We start from the raw sequence: 20,000 nt of genomic DNA, 5'->3' as shown, positions 1-20,000 counted from the left end.
ACAGGTTCCTCGCTATCGGGGCTGGTAATCAACCCCCGAAGCTTGGAGCACATCCCTGCTGCAGACATTGCCCCCCACTCCCTCCACACCCCCAGCTCCAGGAATTTCAAACTTCATCTCCACATCCCGCACAAAATGAGAATACACCTGCACTCCATCTAAAGCGCTTCACTCATGCTCTATTTGTCTCCGTGCCCTTCTCACGCGCACTTCGTTCTGTTATATTGTACCACATATACAATTCAGACATTTTCAGCATACAATGGGACATAAAGCAGGGGAAGGGCTTGGAGTTACTCCTGCATGGAGAGGGAAGGGCTTGGAGTTACTCCTGCATGGAGAGGGAAGGGCTTGGAGTTACTCCTGCATGGAGAGGGAAGGGCTTGGAGTTACTCCTGCATGGAGAGGGAAGGGCTTGGAGTTACTCCTGCATGGAGAGGGAAGGGCTTGGAGTTACTCCTGCATGGAGAGGGAAGGGCTTGGAGTTACTCCTGCATGGAGAGGGAAGGGCTTGGAGTTACTCCTGCATGGAGAGGGAGTTACTCCTGTGCCAGGCCTGATGTTCTTTTGTGAAGACTCAAACAACAGTTGAGGAGAAAAGGGGACTTCTGCTCTTTGGGTTTTGTCTTGTTTCAGCCCAGTGTCTCTTTGGAGAACATAATCTCCTCTCTTCTCCTCTCCGCTCCTCTCTTCTCCACCAATGCAGTTTTAACATTCCCAATTAATCTGTCTGAGATGTAGAAGGGGAGCAGTAATCCCCTCCAGCCCAGACAAGGACACAGGAATCTAACACTGACAGTGACCCAGTGGATATTCAATCAATTACCATTAATTAGAAATCTCTGATTAATTCTATTTGTTGATTAAGTCAATTAAAACCACAAGCACTTGTTATCGCAAATGAGCGTAATGAATTCATGTCAGCGGTTTGCTCCCACACACACAGATTCCCTGAGCTCATGCTGGTTGTAGTTTCATGTGTTTGTCTTGCTGGAGTGAACCTCAGCAGGCTGTTGCAGTGCACTAACTAAGCCCAGAGCTGCAGCACTGAACCACCCACCCACACACGCACAATACCGTAGCCGTGCACAAGCCCCAGCCCAGCGCTGACTGAGGGCCACCAGTGACACCAGTCACTCAGGGAAAAGAGAGGGTCAAAGCTCATGGCATGTGCTCCTACTGCCGTGACAAGGTTTCTGATCAATAAAATCAACGATTGAAGGTTACTGCTTGTGTCTAATTATTTTCTCTTTTTTTTCTACCAAAAAAAAAAAACAAAAAACCCTGCCAGAAACGTTGGACCATGAGGCTGATGGTTTATGAGGTGCAGACTGGCTCTCCCTAACACACCAACGCAAACTAACGGCAGAAAAGTGATAATAATGCTATCAATAAGGACATTTTCTCATTAGTGTCGGTAAATGAAAGCGAACAGGCCGGACGTCAAATGAAAAATAAGTATGTGTGCGCGTGTGTGTGCGTGGCCAGTCGATTGTGTGGGTAATGAACAGGCTTCTCTCCGCTGTCAGCTGTCTGCTCCCCATTACCTGCTGATAAGACACTAACTCCGCATTTGCCCCTCCACCTCCCACACCCCGACACCACCCGCCCCTCCCGTTCCCCAGCCGCCCCTCCACTCCCCGACACCACCCACCCCTCCCGTTCCCCAGCCACCCCTCCACCCTCCGACATCACCCACCCCTCCCGTTCCCCAGCTGCCCCTCCACCCTCCGACATCACCCACCCCTCCCGTTCCCAGTCACCCCTCCACCCCGACACCACCCGCCCCTCCCGTTCCCCAGCTGCCCCTCCACCCTCCGACATCACCCACCCCTCCCGTTCCCCAGTCACCCCCCCACCCCCGACACCACCCGCCCCTCCCGTTCCCCAGTCACCCCTCCACCCCTCACCCCCCGACACCACCCACCCCTCTCGTTCCCCAGTCACCCCTCCACCCCCCACCCACCCCTCTCGTTCCCCAGCCACCCCTCAGCCCCCCACCCCCCCACACCACCCGCCCCTCCCGTTCCCCAGTCACCCCTCAGCCCCCCACCCCCCGACACCACCCGCCCCTCTCGTTCCCCAGTCACCCCTCCACCTCCCACCCCCCGACACCACCCACCCCTCCCGTTCCCCAGTCACCCCTCCACCTCCCACCCCCCGACACCACCCACCCCTCCCGTTCCCCAGTCACCCCTCCACCTCCCACCCCCCGACACCACCCGCCCCTCCCGTTCCCCAGTCACCCCTCCACCCCCCACCCACCCCTCCCGTTCCCCAGTCACCCCTCCACCCCCCACCCACCCCTCAGCACCCCGTAGACTTAATGTGGTTAGCACTTGCCAAAGAACAGGACTTCCTTGTTCCTAATCATGGAGAAAGTATTGATATTATATCTGTGCTGTCACATTTCATTAGCTGGATGGGCTGGACTCCAGAATGAAGCCCAGGGTGGTGGCTATAGACTCCTGATCAGCGGAGAGAGAGACAGCGAGAGAGAGAGAGAGAGAGAGGGAGAGAGAGAGAGAGAGAGAGAGAGAGAGACGGACTCAGACTCTCACAATACTACTGATAGTAAGGATTAGTTTTAGTGTGACTCTCACAGTGTAATTTAGAGTAAATAATAATCATAAAATGCAAAGTAACTGAATAATTTCTCTAACAAAAAAGGATGGCTTTGTTTGTTTTCTTTTCAAAAACCCGATTAAAGTACTTCTTTCATGAAAAACAATAGCCCACAATTATGAGCAGGTGGTCCAACACGAGCGATAACAGCTCTAACTGCTGCGTTTGTTAAAACATTCTGTGGCTAATTTTTCCACTGTAACCCATGCCTAGATTGCAAACTTTAACCAGACAGCCAATGATATCTGCTGAATCCATTATGACCGGCTGCCAAATGATGAATCTTTAAAACAGCCACAATTAAGCACTAAGATACAATCCCTATAGTAAACAAAATTACATTACAAACTTTATTACAGTTTCATGAACAAACATTTTAGAAGGTTACATTAATTTTTAATGGACTAATTTTCTTTACTAACACATTAAAGCTTTAAGGCTTTTATTAAAACTAGCTTAATAGGAATAAATATTATAAATATATAACAGAAACATACAACGCTCTCTTAATCTCATGCCTGTGGCCTGATCATCTCCAGGAGGTCACTATGGCAGAAACCATAATGAACACCCAACCCAAATTCATTTAAATGCCTCCTTTCTGTGAGAGTGTAGTGAATTAAAAACAACAACAATAAAAAACCCTAAATATTCAAGAACTGAGACAGTGAAGACTGAAGTTTAAGGGTGGTTGGTGAGCTGAGAAAGTGTACACAGCGTCCATAGCAACACCAAGCCTGTGAAGAGCAGCCAGCCAGCAGGATGTAATACACTGCATGCAGTACAATGACGTGTTACAAAGCTGGAGTAGCTGCTGTGGATGTGCTTCTAAAGCAGGGGACTTTGGGAAGGACCCTGTTCATTACGGAGCACGTTTGAATTCATTACTTTAAAAGAGCTTAATACCCATCTTTAAACGTCCATTTTCAGAATGTCAGACGGCCAACACATAAACACGCTGATAAGAAATGACTGATGTTATTAGCGTGAAATGATACGGGGACTGCATTAACCGTGCAGACGGCGTTATCATAATACCGTGCTTCTATCTGCCGTAGTCGCACTGATCAGGAGGAGCAGGAGGTGCCAGGTCGTCGTGACGACTGCGGTAATCGTTGATACCACAGCGTGTTAGCAAAGGTGTAGCGCGTAAAATGCTTTTGCCATAAGTCCCCAAGCTGGAATACTTCCACAGAAAAATTCCAACCTTCAGGTTTTAATATCATCAAAGCACACTATTAAAAGGGAGACGCTATTAATAAAAGATGTGAAATTGGCAGCTAACTGAACTATATGGCGAAAAAAGGTTGAAACAGGGCTTAATTTTTTATTCTCTCTGGCCACAACAAGTGAAAAATGTCATGCTTTTGATCTGGATATAGATGGACAGTTTTGAGGAGACATTGCAGGTGACTGGACTCCCTTTAACTATGGAGGAGCATTAAGTTTGATTTTCCGCTTATATAACGCTACTGTTTTTGTAACATTAGGGTTTGTGTGAAAAAAGAAATGCAACAGGCATAACTGAGTCATATCTGAGAGGGAGTATCGATCATTATGTCTGAGATGGGTCATTTGCAAAAAGAAAAAAGAAAAAATTGGGAAATGCACAGTTGGGAAATATGCCAATTCACCCACATTACATACAAATGTTTGGAACAGGCCACTGGTTCCAGTTACACTTTGAGGGCAGGGGCCTTCTCCCACGGCCCCTGGGGTCTGTGTGGCGAGCTCAGATAGGGAGGAGCGCAGACGGACCACTCTGGAGAAGGTCCAGCCGGACTACTCCGCACTGAGTGCGCTGTTCCTACACAGCCAGCGCAATCCAACTTTCAAGTGTTGTCTGTGGCCGCCGGTCATTTCCACCATGATGAAAGCCTAATGCTTTGTCCGGCATGGGAAAGGGTCTCTTCTCCTCTCCTCTCCTCTCCTCTCTCTCTCTCTCTCCATCGCTCTCGCCATTTCTCCCTCTCAGTCTCTTGCTCTCCGTCTCTCCCTCTTTCACACCGTTTCTCTCCCTTTCTCTGTCTCTCCCCCTCTCCCTCTTTCACACCATCTCTCTCTCCTTCTCTGTCTCTCCTTCCCTCGCTCCGCTGCGATGACTCAGAGAACAGTGCCTCTGTTGCAGTGTGGGACCAAGCTCTCCTGCTGTTGCTTTTCAACTTTGCTGCGATCATGCCAACTCTGCCCATTCAACTCATTCATACTTCCAGGCTGAAAGAACAGATATGGCTTGGTTAAATGCCACCTTCCTCTCCTTTAAGCCCCATTCATTCCATCCACTGCGACGGCCCGTCTGTCCAAAGCCACTGCACTTAACCGCGATTTCAGTCTTAGTGTTAGTATAATTATTATTATCATTATTATTTTCCTCATGTCACAAGGACTCGATGTACGCCTCAATCGCTCCGCGGCATTTTATCAAAGGGAAAGTCCTCATTCTGCCACACTATTTCTCCTGTTCATTCCTTGCGTATATTTAAAAGTTTTCTTCTCGTATGTTTGTCACTCAGCAGGGGGAATGTAATCAACTGCACTACCTGTGTTTTGACACGGCTTGATTAATTCCCCCTTGCTGTTCCTCAGCATTTTAACTCAAATAATTATTTCCTATAGATTTTCAGTCAGAGCTCTGATGGGTGCTTTTGCCCTGCATTTATTACTGTAGCCGAGCTCAAATGAAACACTCCTACTTGCGGTGAGATGGTTTTTTGTATTTTTTCCACCATTGTTGTACTTTGCCTTGTTTTTAGTGTACACACCATGTTATGATCATCAACCCCACAGAGACATGTTGGGCTGTGCATGCAGACACATAGATGTTGGGGACTGTGGATAGCAAACATGTTGGAGGAAAGCATGTTGCTGAGCGAAAGGTTCTGTTTTGGTGGCACTGAAATGCAGTCAGTTCAGCAGAAGGGTCACCTGCGTGTAGCAGGTCTGCAAGGCTCCTGAGAAGGGTTGTTCGGACGGCCTTCTCACCTTGAAATTCTCCACCTGTTCGGCAGCTGGCCGGTCTGACCGCGCGTCGTGTTCTGGGTCGGGCTCTGGGTCGGATTCTGGGCCCGGTTGGGGGTTGGGCTCTGGGTGGGGTCCCGGCTCGCGGCGCAGGTTTTGCGGGTGGTCTCGCTGTGTGCTGTGGGATTCGCGCGCGCGGTTGGGGTGCGGCACGTCCGCGCGGAGGTTCACGTTGAAGATGAGGAGCTCTGTGTCTCTGAGCCAGGTCTTCAGCTCCTTCACCTTCCTCTCCAGCTGGGACACCATGCTGCTGGTTCCTGGAGACAACAGGCCATAGGCCCCTGCTGCACCCTGGCCCTGCTCCACACAGTCTCCCAGGGTCTTCTGCAGAGACACACACACACACACACACACACACACACACACAGGGGTTACACCTTCACATGGGAGAAGGGATATGGTGTGTGAAAGAGAGGTTATATGCATTCTTATACACACACGCAAGTGTGCACACCAACAGACACAGCTACATACAAAAAGGTATGCATATAAAACTAATCTACTCAGAAGCCGTGTTGCTGTGCTGTGCTTTATATACTCAGTTGTCCAGCAGCTGAGAGGTAGAAGTGTTGCCCTGTTTCAGTCACAGAAATAACTAAACATCTTAACTAGAATCTAATGAATTGCATTTTCAAGAGATAACAGTGTAATTAACTCTAATTCATTTGGATTGAATTAAGATATTTGGAGGTAATTTAGATGAGATTGAAAAGCTATTATGGAAATTCCATGTGCATGGGATCAGAGGGTTTGTATGTGCCAACACTCAGAAGGTTAAAATGTCACTTTTCAAAAGAAAAGTGACATATTACAAAGACACTGAAATGCATGATAAATAGCGAACAAACAGTCACACACTGTTTTTTAAAAAAGATCCTTTCAATGAACATTCTCCAGGTGACAGTAAGTGAGCACGCCATGCGCATTCCTGGGGTGGGGGTGGGGTGTGTGTGTGCAAATCTGCCTATGCAGGTGTTAGTGGTGTGTAGGTGCATTTGTTTGTGCGTGCATGTATATGCGTGTGTGTGTGTGTGTGTGTGTGTGCGTGCTGATTTTTGGAGCCAGTGGTACAGAATGCAGGTTGAACTCTGAACACTCAGAAGGCAATTGTGCCCACAAAACACTCCATTATCCAATTAATACACACACACACACACACACCCAGGCCACTATAATTGTCCTTCCTTTGTGTGTGCTGGGTGTAAGAAAGCTGTAATGGAAACAGATGTGATTATGACTCAGCAATGAAGTGGCTATTTCAGCGCGTGGCACCAATTACGCTGCCTGCAGCAGCGCGGGTCTCCCCCGTCCTGCCTTTATTAACACATCTGTGCTCCTCTCGTCCTTCCAGCTGAGACGGCGCCGCGCACACTCGCCGGCCTTTTAGAGGCTCCATGACAACGGGCCCTTTCACCAGGAACCCAACACGAGGTGTTATGATCCTGCCTCCCCGCGGTCACACTTCAGCCTGTAGTCTGTCATGCGGCCCGACCAGGTAACCCCTCGCTGCCTTACCGAACCGATGAGTCAGAGATGCACTGATGATAAATCCTGAAAGGTGAGACACACTGGCCAATGGGTTTCTCATAATGGGCCGAGAGTGAGAATTACCAGTGCAGTTTGATGAAGAGGCTGTAATGAATTCTGCAGATGAACAGATACAGCTACAGCTGTCTGCTGGAAGGGCCAAAAAGGGCCCTCATTCGCACCAGGAACCCGGGACAGATCTTCATTCTCCATCATCAGCATCCTCCCTAACCTCTTCCTCTCTCTCCTTCTCTATCTCCCCCATCCCTCTCTTCCCTCCCTCCCTCTCTATCCCTCTTCCTCTTCTCTCCTTCTCGCTGTCTCTCTCTCTCTCTAAACCTCCCTCTCTCCCTCTCTCTCCCTCTCTCTCTCTCTCTCTCTCTCTCTCTCTCTCTCTCACTCTCCTTATCTGAATATTGATAATCGACAAAGGCGCTACTGTTTTCAGTGTGTGACAAATGTCTGTTCGGCAGGTGAAATGCGTGCCCTTGGAGGGTCAGGCTGTGAAAAACAGGAATTTATTGCCACTTTATTTTGTTCGGGAGCAGTTTGCAATCATAAATTCTTCATAAGCAGCATACTTCAGAGAATGGTCTGTCTTCATAAATATATACGACAGAGGACATCAATTTCATTTAATTCACAATTTGTGTCAGCACAGCAGATGCCAATGGCTGACTTGATAGGCTTGTTTAATATGCAATTGAGACGGTGTAATGGTGAACGCGGTGAGCAGGAGCGCTGAGATTGAACTCTCCGCACCACTGCCGTCTCATTCCCGCCAGACAACACGCACATACACACACACACAAACACCTCGCTCAAAGTTTAGATATGGCCATTTCACACAACTGTCAGTGATTATTCTTTTAAATGTGGCTCTAATTAACACTGATTGCTGCACCGGAATTGAATGGTTATTTGGTGCTCGAATTCAAACAAGAATTCCACATAATGACAGTTATGCTAATATGGATGAGTGCTACTGATACAAATCAACCTAAGCCTAAAGTAACACCTACACACACACACCCATTATCTACAACTAACCTGCGCATCTTTCCATGACGGCTGTGAAAGTCCACTGAGATGAGTCACACACACACACACACACACACGCAATGTAACACTTCTGTGTGACGACAGAGGTAGAGGAGGGACAGGCCGGCCGCATGGGCAGGGTGGGCAGAAACGCTGGCCACCGCATGGGCTTCAGCTACACATGTACATGGACTGAGATACTGCTGATGAATGCAGAGTGATGAAGTAGCCAAGTAACAAAGCAATGGTGATGGAGTCTACAGAATCTAATGAATAATGCTGATAACCACTGCAAGAGTGTAAAAGTGTTAAGGAGGAACAGCATAGGAGCCACGCAGTTACAGCGGAACAGAGTAATACACTGTATTGGGTTAGTGACTAAGCCACAAAGATGCTTTGTAGCTAACCTACTACAATTCAATTTGATTTATTTTGCACTTTTAATAACAGACATTGTCTCAAAACTGCTTCACAGGAATCTAGACCCCTGATGAGCTAGCCAAGGACGACAGCGGCAAGGAAAATCTCCTTTGGGCATAAGGAAGAAACCATGAGAAAACCAGACTCAAAAGGAAAAGCGTCTTCCTTTGGGCGACACTGGATCGCAGTGCTCATGAAAAAGAGAACAGTAAACCCCACAACGCAGCTGCACACGGGACTCTCCCCACTCAGTTATTCTGACTGTGAAACACCAGTGTAAAGCCCACAGTATGAAGCAGAGTGATGAGTCAAGGGAGACTGCGAAAGGCCATACCTCTAACTCCTCCCACTTGGATCTGAGGGCATTGATTCGCTCCTCAAAGTCAGCGGGGAGCTCTGTGCCACTTCTTTTCAGACTCTCTGCCCATCCCAGAAGCTGCATCTTCTTAGGAAGCCACATGGTCATCTCTACACGGTTTCCCTGTGCCACACACACACACACACACACACACACACACACACACACAGACATGCACACACACACACACATACACACACACACAGACATGCGCACACGCACGCACACACACACACGCGCGCACACACACCCGTACACACCCGCGCACGCACGCACGCAGACACACACACGCATGCGCGCACGCACACACCCGCGCGCACACGTACACACACACCCGCGCACACACACACACACGCACGCACACACACACATGCACACAAAACAAAGAAAAGATATAACATTTTGATACAACATTGACATTATTCATGACTTCACATACAATTATCACAGACACATATGGTACACAGGTGACATGACCGTTCTGAATTCCCAGAAAGCTCAGAGGAAGGTTGTGGTGTCACGCTCCAGGCCGAGCTCATCCTCCAAATCAAATCAATTTTAAAGCACGAGGACTTCAGGTCAGATCTGAGTGTTTCATCTTCAGCAAAACATATGAGAGGTCAGAGAGTAATTCCCATGCAAAGCAGTATTTTGCAGATTTGATATGATTTTAAGAACTGACATTTTCAGTTAAGCGGTGGACGAGCATACTGTATAGGATGAAACTGACGCTGTTCAATCTGGAACCTTTTTTGGTTAATTTCTCTCTTTCTCTCTTCCCCATTTCATTTTCTGCATCGATAGCTACTTGATTCTGGTTTTTGCCTGTCATTTATCATTACGCCAGAGGCACATTTAAATATTTAAATATGCTCTGTTTTCTCCTCTCTCCTCACTGTCATCAGACCAGGATTCATTTTTCATTGTTGATGTTTTTGATGGAGATGGTATCGCACAGCCTTTTAAGTCATCCATCCCTTTCAGTTTTTAACAGTGGCCACCAAAGTAAAGACGTTCCACTCGGGACCAAAGGGGATTATGTATTTTGCTTGTTGACAGCAAATATTGATTTTAAGACTTTTCCTTTTCATTAAAAACACACCACATTATTGATGAGGAGAGCAGACGGGTAGCGGAAGGATGGGCAGGAGAGATGGACAGGTTGACTAGGACGCAGGAGGTAAGGAGGTCCTCACACCTAACAGCTCTCTGGATCTCCTCAGCCCCCTGCGTCCTGCGTGTCCTGAACATTCAGAGTGCCCTGAGCACCCTGAACGTCTTGAGCGTCCCGAGTGCCCCGAGTCCCCTGAATCACACACTGCCCTGGTAGGACACGTAACATCAGGATGCAGTGCAAAGGCACGCAGGTAATTACCAGTGCAGGGAAACATGTTGTTAGGCTAAAGGGCAGCGTTACGCTCCTCAGACCTGAACTACGCTGTAGCATGAATAATTTCTTCTTATGCATTATTTTCTTTTTGTGAAAAGCACCTAACAAGTATGGAATCCAAGCAAAGTCTTCGAACAGGAAGTGAGAAATGTTCCTTTGAGGCCACTGGGTTTATTTTCAGGTAACATTTTACAATTGCTCTTATGAGGAAAGTCTTACAAGGTTACAGTGCGAGCAAGTTTTGCTGCATGAGCCAAGCACAGTAGCAGCACAAAAGGCTGCATGGAAACTTGCCTGCAAGGCAGAACTCTCAGGAGTTAAGGCGGCGTGAGCGACAGACACTTCCCTCAGCAGAGCAACTGATGCTTTTGAATACACCTGCCACTTTTGAAGTAAAGAGCTCAGTGACAGATCCAGATGATTGCTCCATGGGTGAGGAAATGACAGCGTTAACAGTCCTTTTCTAAACAAATTCAATATATCAGTGTGCACAGACAGCTATTAAAGTAGATGAAATATCAACATGCAGTAATAATATAAATTCACTTGGCATATTAAAATAAAAGACTTGAAATGTCAGCAGAATGCAGTCACACATGGGCTCATTTAATGCATTTTTGTAGATTCATCTTACCCATTAAATTAAAGTTTGTTCAGTCTCTGTAACATGTTGAGACAATAGACGTGAGAGTCCATGAACTGCGTCGGACGTTGCGTGGGTGCTAAATCGCTTTATGCTACCGCTAACACATTGGCAAAAAGGCTGCAGAAAGAGAAAGAATTCACATTGCTGCTACCCCAGAGTCCTCAGCACTGTGCGTGCCCCTGCACGGGCCTTAAATCAAAAGGTGAGGTGCACCGCTCTCATTTGACCCCGAACTGAACCTACGCAAGGGGAGGAAGTCGTTTAGTGTTCCTCTGATCAGGCGCTGAAACTGCGGAATTAAACATTTAGCATGAAGAAAAGGGGGGAACCACTTCATAAAAAACATGCAGGAATCTCAACTGGGAGAAGACGAGCTACAAATTGACTGTGAGGCACAAAATATGGAATTTGATATGCTCTCGTGATACAGATCCATCCAAAGAGCTGGGAAAACCGATAATTACTTAATCACTTTGGGGCCTTTTCGTGTCTTGCCAACACCCTTGATGTCTGCTGCAGCCTGTGAAGGAGGGGGTGGTGTGGGGGGGTTTGGGGAGAAGGGGCTATTGATGGGGGAGGACTGCAGCTCAACAGGCCTCTCAATGATGCGTGAGCTCACGGCTTGAAAGACCAGGAAGCAACGGGCTACATGTTTGCTTTTAAAAAGCAAAGACGAAGAGACATACAGCTCCTATTTGGAAGTGATTTCTAAACTGTTTATGTAAAATGGTTGCTTCCGTGCTTCAATGGTGGGTGGTATGTTTTTGTTGTGGGTTTTTTTTTTTGTTTTTTTGTTTTTTTTTTGTCCAGTGAAAAATCACTGTCCTCAGAATAAGAAAAAAAAAAAAACTGCTCAAACTGGCCTGGAACAAAAGGCCTTGAAACACTGTTAATTGTCACCATGGTGACCAGAAGAATAAGCCATTTTACGACTGGTATAGAAGGCTCACACTGAGACCCGAGTCAAACACTTTTTCTTCCCTTTTTTCATCCCTCTCTCGCCTCTGTGTTTAAGAACAAGGTGGCCAGTCACTGAGAGGTCAGCTCGAGACCCAGGAGAATTTCCGCCAGCTTTTACAGACCTCATCAAGAATGAGCTTTCAAAGAGGACAAAATAAACTTTAGATTGTAAAAAACACATTCAGTGGCAACAAATTGCATATACAATGGCATCTTTCAGGCAACGAGAAGTGGCTGTGCAAAGAGTAGGAGGTTATGCGTCTATACAATGGGCACAGTGCTGCAAAGACCCCTGGGAACTCGCTCCTTCTCCGCCATAACGGGACATAAACAATATGGAGGAAGGAAGAATATGAGAGCTCTCTCCTCCTCTTCCCTCAGTCTCATCCTCTCCCTAAATTAGTCAGATTAGTCTGATTTCCAAAGAGGAACTAAGAGATTCAAGAAGAACAAAGAGGAGCTGAATGAGTGGTCTGATGGCGGGAAGCACCCGGAGAGACGGCATCGGCGGGCCCTTTAACCCGGGATGATTTACGGGAGGAAGAAGACAACGGAGGCTGGATCCTGGACATCCCTGCTGCCTGGACACTGCCTCTTTTGATCTGTGTGACTGAGGGCGTTTTTTTTTTTTAATTTACTTTTTTTTTTTTTTTTTTTACATAAAGAATTTTTATGACTGAATGTAACTAGACTCATGCTGCTAAAAGCCACTATCATGGTGCTACACATATCATGATTTATATTGTGAATGGCGTAAAGTTGCTATTTTTTTTCTTTCCCCCCTCAGTTTCCCTTTCAGTCTCTGCACAAGGCGTGATGGTGACCCCCATAGGAAGTCCATGCCTAATGCCATTGAATGGGGAACAAAGACGCTCTTTATCCGAGGCCCAGGGCCTGGAGCTCGGCTGTGGGCCCCGGGAGGAGGAATTGTGCTGGAGAGAGCTTGCATGCCCGGCCCCTCACTGCCCCCTCTACGCTCCGAGTGTGGCACTTTTCTTCCGCGGACAAATGCAAGAAACAATGAAATCAGCCAAGAGCACACAGGGTTTGAAGAAGCGGAGACAGTTCACCATGAGTCCTGAGCTCTGAGCTGTCCTGCTCTGTTCTGCCCTGGGTCCTGAGCTCTGAGCTGTCCCTTTCTGTCCTGCCTTGGGTCCTCAGCTCTGAGCTGTCCTGCTCTGTCCTGCCTTGGGTCCTGAGCTCTGAGCTGTCCTGCTCTGGGTCCTGAGCTCTGAGTTGTTCTGCTCTGTCCTGCTTTGAGTCCTGAGCTCTGAGCTGTCCCGCTCTGTCCTACCCTGAGTCCTGAGCTGTCCCTCTCTGTCCTGCCCTGGGTCCTGAGCTCTGAGCTGTCCTGCTCTGTCCTGCCCTGGGTTCTGAGCTCTGAGCTGTGCCGCTCTGTCCTGCCTTGGGTTCTAAGCTCTGAGCCATTCCGCTCTGTCCTGCCTCGAGTCCTAAGCTCTGAGCTGTCCTGCTCTGTCCTGCCCTGGGTCCTGAGCTCTGAGCTGTCCTACTCTGTCCTGCCCTGGGTCCTGAGCTCTGAGTTGTCCTGCTCTGTCCTACCCTGGGTCCTGAGCTCTGAGCTGTCCTGCTCTGTCCTGCCCTGGGTCCTGAGCCCTGCCCAGTCCTGCTCTGTCCTGCCCCAATTCCTGCACCATATAACACATTGGTGAAATGCTGCCGAAAGGTTCCAGCAGCACCTCCATGACTTCACGTGCTGATGTTTTAAAAGCAAATAGGTGTGAAAGTGACAGACAGTAACACTTTGAAGAAATGTTCCATGTACATGAATGGGAGTCTTGCTTGATGAGTATAAATTTGCAATCTTTGAAAAGAGAAGAGAAAATTAAAACGTGCAATGTCATTTAAAATGGGCAGAACCGGTCGAGTAAATTACATTTGGGAATTTGTATCGCTTGCTTTCTTCCAGCTTATTCCATTTGCATTAACTGAAAATCATATTACATAGGCCATGCATTGTTAATTGGGTCTGTATTGCATTATCCACCATATAAATCAAATGACAAATATTAAAATGAATAGCAAATTCACTAATAGGGAATCATGAAACAATCTTTTTAAAGTATCCCTCATTAATAATTTAATTCTAATTATGTCTATAGTATAGAATGGGTGACGAAGCCCTTTCCATGTGGAAGCGCTCTTTGCAGTGCCGGTCTGGGAGCTGTTGACTGATGGGATAATAATGGAGATTAATCTGGCTCCTGGGCAACTTTGAAACTCCAGAGGAAGAAAAGGCCTGTTTTTCCCAACAAGTTGTAAAACAACAACAAACTAAAAAAAAACAAAAAAACCCACAAAGTCTACTTGGTGTGAATGGAAGTTCGGAGGGGACAAAAAGAATATATTTCGGTTTTCTGTTCCATCCAGCCCCCCTGTTTCCCTCACCGCAGTGCTACGCTGTACGGCTCTCACCCAACGAGACTCCGGCTGCTCCGGGGACGTCGCGTGGCAGCGGCAGGGGAGCTCAGACTAGCCGGACTAAAAGAAGCAGATTGAAAAAATAACCGCCATCGTTTAAGGCAGATGACCTCTGACAGGCTTCCCCCTGGTGCGGCTGGGCAGGAATTTGCATGGGGTCCGGACATGAGGGCGCGGCGTAACCTAAAAGCTAGGCAATCTTTATTCTAATAAAGTGGGTGTCAAGGTGAGTGTAAAAAGCGTGGTGATGAATGTCACGGAGCGGACCCCGGCGAGCCCGCCCCTCGACGGCACTGCCCTTTCACTTCAGCTGGCCGGCAGGAATGTGTGGCATGCCTGCCTTCCCTTAAAGGAACCCAGAGCCGGCGGGGGAGGGGAGATCGCCGCGATACTCCGATTTCTTACAGATAGGAGGCCTTAAATATAATTCATACTGTTAAAGATCTGCGAGATTGCGCAGTCTCAATTCAAGCAGGCCGTGTTAAAAGAAAAGCTGAGGAAATCCTCCGCTTTATATCCTACGTGTTAGAGAAACTGTGCATATCTATAATTACAAATCATAACACATCCAAGAATGTGTGATTAGTATCAGTTAAGACCTACAAAGAACAGACCATATGCTACCATTTTTTTGGCAAAAATATAATAATCATACAATTGTATATTATAATTATACAGTGCACGTGATAAAAATTAAAGCATGCAGCAGTCAGAGCCTACATGAGCAAGTAGTCAGTGAAATGTGTAATGCAGTTAGTAAATAGAAGATAGAATGCGTTTTCACTGCTCTGCTTTCCTCTGAGGGTTTCTGACAGCAGGGAGCAGTGAACGTGTCGGGTGGATCACGAGCTGTGATGATGGAGGGAGTGCACTCGTTTAATGCTATATCTCTCCACTCCTCTGGGGACAGCGCAACTGTTTCTACAGACTCCAGCACAACAGCAGGTGAGACAGGAATTCCCCTGGGCGCTCCACAACAGCAGAGCAAGGGAACATCACACACATGCGCGCACACACACACGCACACACAAACACACACACACACACACACACACACACACACACACACACACACACACACACACAGTCCGGCTGAGCCATATACCTTCACAGCGTCACCAGCATGTACAGCGCTGTTAGATTTAGTCTGCTGGAAAACAAATCCATATTAAATCATTTAACGGTGTGTTAGTTATTTACTTCAACTGCTATCTAATATTTAAGCCATTTCACTGTTGGTGCCCATGCACTGCCATGTACTGCAGCTTTCCCCAAATGACGGCACTGTCTGTAAAAGTGTAATCTGCTACAGATGACCACGCCATTCAGTGTAATGGTTACAGGTCCTGGTGGATTTACAGAGTAGCCTTTCCAAACTGGAAGAGCAGCAGCGAGTGTGTGTGTGTGTCTCTTTGCTTTCTCTGTCTTCACTGAATGCAAAAAGTATCGTAGGATGAAGTGAGCAGCAGAGAAAGAACATAGTATGCAGTACATAGTACATAGTACCCAGTACATAATACTCAATAACCAATACCCAGTACATAGTACCCAGTACATAATACCCAATAACCAATACCCAGTACATAGTACCCAGTACATAATACCCAATAACCAATACCCAGTACATAATACCCAATAACCAATACCCAGTACATAGTACTCAGTACATAGTACCCAATAACCAATACCCAGTACATAGTACCCAGCACATAATACCCAATAACCAATACCCAGTACATAATACCCAATAACCAATACCCAGTACATAGTACCCAGTACATAATACCCAATAACCAATACCCAGTACATAGTACTCAGTACATAGTACCCAATAACCAATACCCAGTACATAATACCCAGCACAGAGTACACAGCACCCAGTACCCAGTACACGGTACCCAGTACATAGTACCCAGTACATAATACCCAATAACCAATACCCAGTACATAGTACCCAGTACATAATACCTAATAACCAATACCCAGTACATAATACCCAATAACCAATACCCAGTACATAGTACTCAGTACATGGTACACAATAACCAATACCCAGTACATAGTACCCAGTACATAATACCCAATAACCAATACCCAGTACATAGTACCCAATAACCAATACCCAGTACATAATACACAGCACAGAGTACACAGCACCCAGTACCCAGTACACGGTACCCAGTACATAGTGCCCAGTACCCAGAACACAGAACAGAGTACCCAGCACCCAGTACACAGTGTCCAGTACCCAGTACACAGTACAGAGTACACAGTACCTAGTACTCAGTACCCAGTACTCAGTACCCAGTACACAGTACCCAGTACCAGTACACAGTGCCCAGTACCCAGTACCCAGTACCCAGTACAGAGTACCCAGTATCAGTACCCAGTACACAGAACCCAGTACCCAGTACCCAGTACACAGTGCCCAGTACCCAGTACTCAGTACCCAGTACATAGAACCCAGTACAGTGCCCAGTACCCAGTACTCAGTACCCAGTACATAGAACCCAGTACACAGTGCCCAGTACCCAGTACTCAGTACCCAGTACATAGAACCCAGTACAGTGCCCAGTACCCAGTACTCAGTACCCAGTACTCAGTACCCAGTACTCAGTACACATGCATAACAGAAACTGAATGAGGATGTTTTTGCTTCCTTTCTCTCCATTTCTCTACCTTTCACTGTCTCTCTCTCTCACCCTCTCAATCCCCCTCGCTCTCTCCATCTCTCCCTCTTGCTCCCTCTTCCCGTGTCTCTCTATCTCCTTCTATTGATCTTTCTCTCTCCATATCTCTTTCTTCATCTCCTTCTCTTTTTCTCTCTCTCTCTCTTTTCTGAAAAGCTGTTTGTTGCTGCGCAGTTTGTTCAGCATCCTGGAGCAGGTCCAGGAAAACAACGGGAGAGAAAGACAGCAGTCCAGCTCAGTGCCTGTGAGCCTCTACAGAGACGCTCTCCCCTCCAACTGCCACCCGGAGCCAGCATTACATCACTACATTAAAATGCCATTATGAGGTCTAGCGAACAAAGTGGACCCATGAAGAAAAAAAAAAAAAACAGACAGTGTACGGTTTTACGTCCTTTTTCAGTCTTCTTCCTTTATGTACTTCATTTTACCTTCCCTTCTTTTTATCTCTCTCTTTCTTCCTTTCTGTCACACTCTCTCTTTCTCTCTCTCTCCCTTTCTCCCCCCCCCCCCATCTCAAGCCCTGAGAGCATTTGCTCACAATTAAGGCACCGCCCCCTCCCACCCCTCACTGCTTTCAACTCATATAAGTAAACTTTCCCAAAGCCCCACAGTGCTTTCTTCAAGGCAAACATGCTAATACCACCATAGCTCAACTGCCTAGCTACTGGGAGATGCTTTTGAGAGAGAGCGAGAGCGAGAGAGAGAGAGTGAGAGAGAGAGATAGAGAGAGAGAGATAGAGAGAGAGAGCGAGAGCAAGAGAGAGAGAGAGAGCGAGAGAGAGAGATACATGTAGGTAGAGCAGACATAAGCCAGAGACCGGTTTCAGAGGCATGGCTGTGTAAAGAACCCTTGGGCTGAGGGGATAACCCTAGCAGAGTAGAGAGGTCTGTGTACACTAGAGCCCTTCTGCACAAGCCCGGACACCCAAACACACGTGTACACACACACACACACACACTCACACACGAGTAGTACCCCCAACTCTAAGCTGGATGCCTTCTGCGCCATCCTCTGCTCCAGTGCTGTTTATGTCCAGAGGTCCATCTCCATACCCCTCGGCAGGGGGCTGCTTTAGCTGCTCTGGATGTGAAATACACACTAAAGTGTAGAGAGTCGTGGTGGTGCCTGCCTTGTGCATGTGGCCCTCTGAGGTGCAGAACTCATTAGGGCAGTGTCAGTGAAACAGTGCCTGTAAGGAGGAGAGCGCTGAGGGGAACGCTCTGTTAATTAAACTCCCAGCTAATTCCCAGCTCTGAGTTTAGCCCCACCACACAGACATGGAAATCATACGCTTTTGCTCTCGTCAACAGCCATATTTGTTTTTGTGAATTATGCATATGGTGTAACGGGCCCTATCAGAACTGCTGACAACAATATACACACCTGCCTTCCTCCTCTGCCAGTCTCCAAGGTGTGAACTCCTCCCCTCGTTACTCACCACCCCAAACCATCAGGGCACTTAGTGGGAGAATTCATGTCAAATTAGACTTCTTTTTTTTTTTTTTTAGGGAAATGAACAAAGACTCGTTCAAAAAAGATTCATGGAAGTGTGTGTGTGTGTGTGTGTGTGTGTGTGTGTGTGTGTGTGTGTGTGTGTGTGTGTCTGCTATATCTGTCCTTCACTGTGCTGCCTAACTCTTCAGTCATTCTCGCAGTTCTTAGGATGAAAGTGTGCCATCTAGTGGCTACAGCGAGTAGTGCAGCCTGAGTGAACTCTGGGGAACATGCTGCCTGACAGCCCTGCAATAGGTCTACAGGAAAAAAGAAAGAAAAAGAGAAAAAGCCCCTCTCATCTCCTTTCAGCTACAGCAGGTCTTTGGAAAACAAACTCAAAACAGATATTTGACCAGCTGGTTGTCTTCAGGCCTGCCAACCCTCAGATACTCGCTGGCACAAACAGACGACTTCTCTGCCTCTCTAATCCACTTCCAAATCTGAGACTTGATGATCAAAGCTGAATCCATCTACTCAACACCAGCAGATCATCAGGACACCATCCCCACTTCTCTCACAGAATTCACGCTTTTCGCCCTTTTCTCCTATCGGCTCTGATAACTTCACAGCCCTGTGCATCAGCCCCATGTATCAGGCAGACGGCTGGATGTCCTCCCCCCACACCACCCCAACCCACCCCCCGCTGGGATCCGTACGCCTGCCGCCAAGGACAGCCCCTTTCAACCCCCCACCACCCCCCAATCCGACTGCCTAAATTGTACCTTTCAACTGTTGTTATGGCAACATCTAACTTAAGGCGGGCGAATGAAGCAGCAGTTGCAGATCGATGGTGGGGTTCCTTGCACGTCTGTCTCTGCGGATATGAAACCTTGGCTGTGGGTGGAAGGGGCTTCTACTGACATTTGTGACAGGATGGGAGGAGTTTCTGCTGCCGCTAATGTCAGAGTGGGCGGTGCTTCTGCTGCCACACTCGTCAGGCTGGAAGGGACTTGTAATGCCACAATATCATGGTGGGAGGAGCTTCTGCTTCCACTCTCACCAGAGTGGGAGGGGATTCTTCTGCCACTCACATGGTAGGTCTGGTAGCTCGTGTCAGGTTGGGGGGAGCCTTCTGATGCCACTCCTGTTAGGGTGGGAGGGTCTTCTGCTCGCTCTCTAGTCTACTCATGCGTGTGAAATGGCACCGGTCTGGTGTGCCTTAGCAAGCCCACCACTGCCTCATTACTCATCTGGGTTTACTGAGGAGGTGGTGTGGGTTTCATCACCTGCTCGTCCATCACACACAGGGAGACACAGGACAGCTCAGGGCAGGGAGTGAGCGTGTGTGTGTGTTTGCATGTGTATGCTGTCCGGGACTGTGACTGAGTGCACATGTGCGCGCGTGCGCACACACACGCACACACATGCACACACACACACATTTTATATAT

General features: G+C 47.7%; 1 protein-coding gene across 3 annotated transcripts in view; it reads right to left on the bottom strand.

Annotated features, from left to right (window-relative positions):
* The window catches only part of akap6 (A kinase (PRKA) anchor protein 6), a 107,626-nt gene that overhangs the window by 15,009 nt on the left and 72,617 nt on the right, over nucleotides 1–20,000 (bottom strand). For all 3 annotated transcript variants that reach the window (XM_035532551.1, XM_035532553.1, XM_035532552.1), the window contains 2 exons: nucleotides 8,966–9,112; nucleotides 5,608–5,967 (listed from right to left, as the gene is read on the bottom strand). In XM_035532551.1, the coding sequence (XP_035388444.1) occupies nucleotides 5,608–5,967; nucleotides 8,966–9,112 (507 nt within the window). The remainder of the gene's footprint in view (nucleotides 1–5,607; nucleotides 5,968–8,965; nucleotides 9,113–20,000) is intronic.

This window comes from Electrophorus electricus, chromosome 13 (assembly GCF_013358815.1).
Source record: "Electrophorus electricus isolate fEleEle1 chromosome 13, fEleEle1.pri, whole genome shotgun sequence".
NCBI classification, from domain to species: domain Eukaryota; kingdom Metazoa; phylum Chordata; class Actinopteri; order Gymnotiformes; family Gymnotidae; genus Electrophorus; species Electrophorus electricus.
Note: the sequence above shows the minus strand (reverse complement) of the source record. Positions and strands in the feature narration are given on the sequence as shown.